At 33.6% G+C, this 8,538-nt stretch overlaps 2 protein-coding genes across 4 annotated transcripts; one reads left to right on the top strand and one right to left on the bottom strand.

Annotated features, from left to right (window-relative positions):
- Nucleotides 1-201: 201 nt before the first annotated feature.
- LOC108337395 (uncharacterized) lies at nt 202-2,344 on the top strand. Of its 2 annotated transcripts, none has more exons than XM_052871811.1 (2): nt 202-838; nt 2,047-2,344. In XM_052871811.1, the coding sequence occupies exon 1, from the start codon at nt 398-400 to the stop codon at nt 833-835; it is 438 nt and encodes a 145-aa protein (XP_052727771.1). In that variant the 5' UTR covers nt 202-397; the 3' UTR covers nt 836-838; nt 2,047-2,344. The 2 variants fall into 2 exon arrangements, with proteins under 2 accessions (XP_052727771.1, XP_017429403.1); XM_017573914.2 differs by lacking the exon at nt 2,047-2,344 and adding an exon at nt 945-1,102.
- A 4,426-nt stretch (nt 2,345-6,770) lies between these two features.
- On the bottom strand, nt 6,771-8,154 carry LOC108337544 (protein LURP-one-related 6). Of its 2 annotated transcripts, none has more exons than XM_052871812.1 (3): nt 7,504-8,154; nt 7,200-7,421; nt 6,771-7,099 (listed from the first exon to the last, which is right to left on the bottom strand). In XM_052871812.1, the coding sequence occupies exons 1-3, from the start codon at nt 7,738-7,740 to the stop codon at nt 6,956-6,958; spliced, it is 603 nt and encodes a 200-aa protein (XP_052727772.1). In that variant the 5' UTR covers nt 7,741-8,154; the 3' UTR covers nt 6,771-6,955. The 2 variants fall into 2 exon arrangements, with proteins under 2 accessions (XP_052727772.1, XP_017429587.1); XM_017574098.2 differs by having other exon boundaries at nt 7,191-7,421; nt 7,504-8,149.
- Between the last annotated feature and the right edge of the window lie 384 nt (nt 8,155-8,538).

Raw genomic sequence — 8,538 nt, forward strand, 5'->3', positions numbered from 1 at the left:
GAAAAATGTGGCCAAATGAAACAAAGTGACAGCGATCTACTACCAGACAATCTCGCTGGTTGTCCATGCTGCGATATGCTTGGAGAGACACGTGGCAACAGAAAACACCAAAGTGACAAGTTAAAAGGTGGTGAGTGACTCATGTCTAATCCATTTGAAGGACCCTGATATTATATATGGACGTATTTATTTATACTAAGAAATAAGTTATTGTGTGACACAGTTTTCTAACATTAGTGTCTTAGCATAGGACAACAAAAATCTGTGTTGACTCCCTCCCTTCCTCCCTTCACCATATCATTATTAAGAGAGAAACAAAAAAGAGAAAGAGAGAGAGAGAGAGAAAGAGAGGGTGTGTGTGATCTTGCAAGTTCTGTTCCGGCAACACCAACAAGGCATGGCGATTTCAGGGTCGGAGACTCAGAGTTCGTCCTCACTGAAAATTGTGTCTCAGGTGGAAGTGGAGTGTGTGAAATGCGACTCGTGCGGGTTCACAGAGGAATGCACGCCTGCGTACATCTCGAGGGTGCGTCAGAGGTACCAGGGTCGGTGGCTCTGTGGGCTGTGCGTGGAGGCTGTGAAACACGAGGTGGTGAGATCAGAAAGTGTCATCACCACCGAAGAAGCCCTGGACCGCCACATCACTTTCTGCAGAGAGTTCCGATCATCCACCGTTCTCAACGAAACTGAGCACCCCATCTTCGCCATGGGACGCCTCCTCCGCCGGAGCCTCGATTCTCCCAAGCCTCTCCGATCGAACTCCACTGGAGCTCTCGGGGTTAAAGCCCTGCAATTGATTCGATCGGAGAGTTGCTTCTCTTCAATCTCCGGCTAAAAGGTCTGTTCTTTTTTCTGTTTTGTTTTAGGCTCTTGCAGTTGCAGGTTAAGCATGAAGCATAGAATTGAATACTCTGTGTGTAAATGTTTTTCTGTGACTGTGACAGGTTTTAGAAATCTACAACAAAGGCTCTAACACTGCCCCTTTATGCTTAGATTGATTCAGGGATTTATCCCATGATGACTTTAATACTAGCTCCTTTTTTCTATGATCTTTAATGTATATACAGACTGATTATCAAATTCATAAATTGAGTTCTTCTAATCTGTTTCCCTTCTCGGTGTTTTCTTGAAAAAGCAAAATTTAGATACATTTTTCGTGTGTTTCTAGTACTGTTTTCTGATGCTAATCTTTACTATGCCGAAGATTATTAAAGTAAAACTGAAATTTTGATTGAAATATAATAATGAAAGCACGTAAGAAACCATCCTAAAGAGCATAAAACTTGATGAATATTTCGAGCGGATTTTTGTTTCTCCATTCTGGTTCAACGTATTTCCGTATGCTGTTAATTTGTTATGTTTAACTTTGGCATTGAGGTTGTAAAGGAAATCTGCTTTAAGGAAATAAAGCTGAAAAGTCTTGCAACTGCTGAATTTGAATCAGAACAGAACAAAAAGACAGCGCAAAGTTCCGATTATGATGGCTGGCTCAATGCTCAAGCAGTCCTGAAAAGGAACCATTTTTTTCTTTCATTGGCTATAGCTGTAAGCTTAAAAGAATATGAGAATCTTCAACCTTTTCCAAGCTAATAATTACAGGTGTGCTTAGCTGTTTGTGTCAATTTGCAGCATGGCCATTTAACAGTGATGCCTTCATTTTGATAATAATAATAATAATAATAAAAAGAAAGATATTAAGGAAAGTTGTTTAAATGGGGGCATTTTGCATGAGATATATTTACACAAGAGGAAGGTGCAGGGAAATTTCCCTCCAGTGAAAGAGCCATCGCTTTTGTTGGAAAAGTTTAGCATTTCCAAGCTACAGTTAGTATGAGTATGCGAGCCAAAGTTTAGATCAGAATTTGGGTCACAGAAAAAATACACTGGACTGGATTGAAGCTGCAAAAAGTTGCACATCTTTCATCTTATGTTCCTTTTCTTGTGCTTCTATCGGAATGTCTTGTGATGCATTGCTTTTTTCATACCTGAATTGCATTGCTTTGCATTTCATGCGTTCAGGGGTATAACTTTTTGTAACTTTTACAGTGTGATCGTCCACTTGGATCCTTTGGCATTAGAGCTCTTTATTGACAAAGAACAACATGGTTGTGTTGTGTCTGATGTGAACCTTCGGGGTGCATCTTCTTCTCCAGGAGTTTTCTGCAAATTGTAACATGATATACCCCGAAACTGACAAAGAAAACAAGTGGGGTCAAGTATACACATCCAACAAATCGGAACATTATTAATTATATTATATGTCGTTTTATTGCCATTTGCGTGTTTTTATTGAAGACTTGGAGCTCATTCACTCGAAGATAAAAAGATAAAAATATTTAAACAAGAGCTCGTTCACTTTACGTTTCTTCCAGCTAGTTAACTTTGCTCCAACACATTTTCAAAGTTTGTGTTTACGTGTTTCTGTTAGAGTAAAATACCAAAATCATCTACTATTTTACTACATATAGGTACATTAAAAAAAATTAAGAGAGTCAACGACTTACAAGGTCGCGTATTGTGGTGTCTAACCACAATTTCTCAGTGGCAGATCTTGAGACATACGTGTAGACAGCATGAGGATTATCTTAATTTAATGCTAGAAAGTATAAGATAAACGAATGTCAGAAGCAAATAAGCATTGAGATGAGTTTCCAATGGTTCAAAACCAGAATCAAAGGCAATAAATGCAAAGTATTATTCTGGTAACAGACTAGAGAGAGTTTGAAGAAGTAGTAACTTTGAACCTAAAGGTAAGATATTATTTAGACCAAACCAAGTTCTCTCGTATTTGTTTTTTGTTTTATCCTAACAGTAACTTTCAAGTAAAACAAGACTGAAAAATATACACCCATATAAAGGCACTGGTTTCCATGTGAAGAAGAGTATTTTCAAAGAACCAAATTTGGTACATTAAACTTGTTGTCCCTGTTATTGTATTGCCTCATAAATTAGCACCATTGCTGAATAAAAAACAAATGGTGAAGTGTTTTATTATTGAATGGAATCCATCATTTCATGGGTCACCGAAATGATTTCCAATTATGCAGTTTGTTTAAAAGGTCGTTTACCTAACCCCCTCTCTTGGTGCTCATGAAATCAATCTGCGTTCTATTCCTCGTGCACGTCCACCCTCAGTGAAAAAATACCTAATTAATTCCATAAAATAGAAATAATGATATTTTAATAACATTTTTTTATAATATTTTAACATAATATATTATTGATTTATGTTAATATTTATGATTATTATTATTAATTATAAATAATTTTGTACCAATTATAATATATATTAAAATATTATAAAAAAAATATTGTCAAATACCGATTATCCCTTCTCAAGACCGTCATAACCAACTTCTGTCCCCATTTTTCTACTCGTACCTTACTGCTAAACAGGAACTAAACGTGGCAATCATCATTGGTTTTCCTTTACGTGATTTTTGTGACCCTACATTGACCACAACGATCAATAACATTAAAGAGCTTCGAAATAAGAGACTCTTCTTTCTCTATGACTTGAGCACACTTGCATATGCAGGAACAGTACAAGGACAGTGTCAGTGCCATTATATTCAGTTTTTTATTCATCATTCAGAAGGGAAAAAAGGGGATGTCTAAAATAATACATAAAATAACTTTATACCATTCTTTTCGTGACTCTCGTTGATGTCGAAAAGAAATTGAATCTTAGCAAATTGTTTTCAAAAGGTGAACATACCTTTTTATAAAGGTATATTAATCTCATTTTGTGATATGTTTATGGGCAGATAAATTGATGATGTTGTAAAATAGTGACTCTCTTGTATACTTTTACAAGATTAATTATATTAAGACTATACTATTTCTGTACCGGCAATTTACAGGAAAATCTCAACCCACATAACTCAATTCTTGGTGTGCCACTATTTATAGGACAATTTACTTGATGTTGGTGTTGAATGTTGATGTTGTTCCTCTTAATATATGATAAATGTGTCTTATATATCATACGTTCTCATGTCTCAAGACATATTATTCGAACATAAGATTACACATTAGTAATGGTCTAATAACATGTCAATAACAGTAATACAACAAACCATAAAACATGTTTCATATGATTTTGATGCATCTTAAATAAGTTTGTCAGTATAATTTAACCATACTAAAATATGTTTATACATCTTAAGAAAAAGTTTGTTTTAAGTTTAACTTAACCCGTTGATATTTGTCTTTAATCGACACCATGTTAATCAGTGTTAGAATGAAATTTGATGTGACAAAAGCCTGCAATTTATACTTGTAATGATCTAATTTGTTTGATTTGGGTGGTATATATGTTGGGCAACGTCAATGGATTCTTTGATGATGATCATATAAATGTGAAGACCATGATGAAGAGTTTGACTTTTCATTACCTTCGTTTTCACTGTAAAATCAAAATCAAAGCCCAATTTTCAGCGCACGAACAGCGCTGGATCATCTCTTCAAGGCACCCTTTTTCTTTTTTCAAGAACTGGTATTTAGGCAAAAGAAGGTTTTTAAGAAGCTAGACCCAAAGCAAAAAATTAAAAAAAAAAAAAAAGATCAGAAAGATGGAATCTCTGAAGTGGAGTGGAGGCCACCATATTTTGTCGTAGAACAGCATATCAAGTCCAGTGATTATGAAACATTTGAATGCAATATAGAAAAACCAAGATCTAGTTGTACGGAAAATTATTCTAATAATTACTTTTGTCATTTAGTTTACCCATTAATTGAGCATTTAAATCTAACACCTATCTTTAGTCAATCTTCAAACATATTGAACGTAGGACTAAAATAAATCTTAGAGTATGATACAATAACTCGAAAAACCTCGTCAGGTCAGGACAGACTATTTTTCTATATTCATGATACTACAGAAAAATAGAAAAGTGTAATTTAAATCTAATTTAACTCTAAAAATAATCTAGCTTATAAAATAAAATTTGCATACAGACTTCTAATATATATAGGAAGTCTCCCAACTAATATGAATGGAGTTTGACGAATTATTTGAAAATATTGGTTTTTCTAAAGATATAGAAATGAGAAAAAAAAATATAGAAATTAAAATTATTTCCAGAACACATTTTATGTGGAAATATTTTTTAAATCTGAAAGACTTTAAAAAGTTTATTTCAATTTTTTTTCCATAAAATTTATTCTGAAATGTATTTCATGCATTTTAGAAATCTTGTTTTGAAAATTTTGTTTCAAAATTTTTATTTCGAAAATTTTGAAAAACTTGCTTTGAAAATTTTCAGAATATGTGATGCGGAAGTAACTTTTAAAAAGGTAAAATGTCATTCTAAAAATGTGAGAATCTGCACAAAGAAATTGTTGAGATGTTGGAAGTAAAAGCCATAAATACAACATCAAGCAAAGCCCTTTCCATGGGCCATTAAAGTAACAGCCCACATTGCTTGGAGCCCATTTCCCTGCAAGCAATCGAAATCATGGATTTTGGGAAGCATCTCAAAACTCAAAACGATGGGCGCTTTCTTCTACCACTTTCAAGTTTTCTTCGTGCACCTCTAAGCTTAAATGTGAAAATAAAGTTAACCTTCGGTAAACATATATAAAAAAAAATAAAAATTAAGTAAGTAGTCATTACTTTTTACTTCTTTAGCTTTTTCTTTCGTTCAACAGTAGTACTCGTGGGTCTTCATTTCATCTCATTCATCTTTCAGGTACGTATGTTTCTTTTTGTTAAGTTTGGTTCAAAATCCAGTTAACATGTTTCTCGATTTTCGAAATCCAGGAAACATCTCTCTCGAATTTCGAAATTTGATATTTATTCTTTTTAATATTTTGTTTTTATTTTTATTTTTTTAAAAATTACTTGTTTTGTTTCAATAGTTTTCTATCTCTAATTATTATTACTATAAGGTATTCATTCAAAGGTGATATTATGTGATAAGTGATTAAATTCTAAAATAAAATATTATTTTTAAATTTGATGGATCCATGAGTAAATTTTAGTTTCACGTCAAAATTCTTTTCTTTATAAATGAAATATGTGTGAAAGATTACACAATTAATTTACAACTTATCAAAAAAATTTCACATATAACGAGTTCATTGAATGGGTTTGAGATATTACTCTTTTTTAATTTTGGTTTTATTGTTTTCATTAGAAGATCTAATAAAACAAATGTTCAATCTAAGAGAAAAACTCTTGTATTGTTATGATATGAAATAAATGAAAAGTATAAGAAATACAAATTTGATGTTCATCCTAATATATCTTAGATAAGAAAACGTGAGTATTCCTTTAAATTGATAAACAAACCAGATTCTAAAAGAAAAAGATGAATATTAAATATAATGTGTTTGATATTATAACTATTATTTGATGTAGACTAGACTTGGTCACCATTTTATTGAATAAAAATTATAAGAGAAAATAAAAAAAAATCTCCGGCAGTTTAATCATTTAAAACAGGTTGGAAATACAGGAAAAAAAACTTGAAGAAGCAGGAAAAAAGCCTCCAAAACAATAAGTACGTAAACTAGCAATAAAAAATAATGTAGTCCTATAAAAAGTATATAAATAATTTGCACGTGTCATATATTTTTAAATTTCTTATAATATTATTTTATAATTCTTCTTATCATTTAATAAACTATTTTAATATTTAAAAATAGTAAATACATTATTTTCTGATTAGAAAGCAAAAAAGAAAAATATTAAGAAAAAGTTAAGAATATTGTTACCTTTTCAATACCCTGTTCCCTTTCTACAAAGACCGAAACGAGAAAAAGAATTAAAGAAGGATGTTTCTTTTATTTAACAAGACAACCTCCTCTAATTAATACAAGGAAAACCGCCTTAATAGCCACATTTTTCCACATTATACAAGACAAATTCTTCAACCACAACTTGGTTACACGATTCGACATACAAAAACAAAAATCACAGAACTCGGAGCATATCTGATGAGTTCTGAATTTAGCAGTGGGTAGATTCTCCATAAATGTGATCAAGAATAGCTATGACTCCAAAAACAAAAGCTTGATCCATCCCAGCTTTCACCACCACATGATACAAATCCTTGTTTTGGATCAACTCCTCCACTTCCTTCATCACCCTCACCTAATAAACAGATCATGAATCAGCACATTTAATCAATGCTACTTTTATCTGATACTGTATTATGCGTATTCTCAACTGAAGAAACCAATACCTGTGCTACCTCGTTGCCTTTCGAGTCAACAATGCTACAACACTTGTCCGGGAAATAGCCACTGATCTTAAAATCACAGCCTCTGTTCCTAGTGGAGATTCTGATTGCCTTGTTCTTAAACAAACAAGAATTCGGTTCTCTCAAGCTGAAAACCAGCTTCCGTGATCCTTCGTAGTCTAAACTGTAACCTTTCCACTTCTTGTAAATGCTCAAGGCCTCCACTATGCCTCCCTGCACATTCCATCAAAATTAACCTCTTCAAACACGACTCTTGACGCAAGAAAAAAGAAAGAAAGTAAAAGTATAAATATACCTTCCGAAGCATTAGAAGCAAAGCGTCTCCATCTCCTTCTCTTAGGATCAAGTCTCCCTTTTTGCCACGAACACCACAACCATCGACCCTGAACATAACCCTCTGGGCACTAGAATCCATCACCACAAAACCACCACCATTCACCACGTGTGGCCTCTTCCTCACCACATGCACCGTCTGAGACGATGAACAGTACAGTTTGCCAACGATCGGCATCGTGCTTGCGTTCGTAGTCATTTGATCGTTTCAAAAAACAAAAACCGAAACGATCAAGTTCCTTCTTTGTCTTAGCTTTCAGATGGAAGAATCTCTACCAGTCATGGATTGAGATAGCTTGTGGAGTTAGATGGAAGTGTGTGGCTTTATTTATGCCACCATTCTCGATGATGATTATGATGTAGAAACACCTTGGGGAATATGAGTGTTTTAATGCAATCTTGCACGTCTCAAATTTAAAAAAGTGAATGCCTTTAATGGGTGCATAATAGTGATAGCAGAATCTAACAGAGTGGCCAATTCCCTTCACTTTCAGTAAGCCCAGCTCAATATCTCTGTCTGTGTATGATGATGTCGTGTGCTACTTCATTTCATTTTCTCTTCTTCTGTTTCTCTCTTCACTTCTTCATCTTCCTTCACCCGTCCGAATACAATGTAATGTTACCCTTCTGAAATTGTATGATTTTGTTATCTTTTTTATTTGTGTATACTACTCTAGGAAGAAAAGGAGAAAGTAAATTTAGATTTTTGTTTGTAAACACAAAATGTGAAAAGTTTGATCCATTCTCTTTTTTAGTAAAGTTGACGCAGTGACGTATGATTCATGCACACGCTTAGTTTCGGGATTCTTGTCCACGTGGCTGCCTTGGGTAGGTTGCTTTCAGTTATCTAAACCTTGGACCACAAACACAAAAACGGCTAGGTAGCTTATATTTTTTTGTTGGATAAGGTCATGTGTCTTAATCATAACATATTGATTAGATGATCCTATAGCTCCAGAAGTCCATGCCCTCTGTAATTAATTAAATATTAATCCTT

Source organism: Vigna angularis, chromosome 1 (genome assembly GCF_016808095.1).
Source record: "Vigna angularis cultivar LongXiaoDou No.4 chromosome 1, ASM1680809v1, whole genome shotgun sequence".
Taxonomy (NCBI): Eukaryota; Viridiplantae; Streptophyta; class Magnoliopsida; order Fabales; family Fabaceae; genus Vigna; species Vigna angularis.

Excerpts from the sequence above, each read along its gene's own strand:
- LOC108337395 (XM_052871811.1), top strand. The coding sequence starts at position 398 with ATGGCGATTTCAGGGTCGGAGACTCAGAGTTCGTCCTCACTGAAAATT.
- LOC108337544 (XM_017574098.2), bottom strand. The coding sequence starts at position 7,740 with ATGACTACGAACGCAAGCACGATGCCGATCGTTGGCAAACTGTACTGT. Across the intron at positions 7,422-7,503 it reads TGCTTCTAATGCTTCGGAAG|GGAGGCATAGTGGAGGCCTT; the intron begins GTATATTTATAC and ends TGGAATGTGCAG. Across the intron at positions 7,100-7,190 it reads AAGGCAACGAGGTAGCACAG|GTGAGGGTGATGAAGGAAGT; the intron begins GTATTGGTTTCT and ends TCTGTTTATTAG.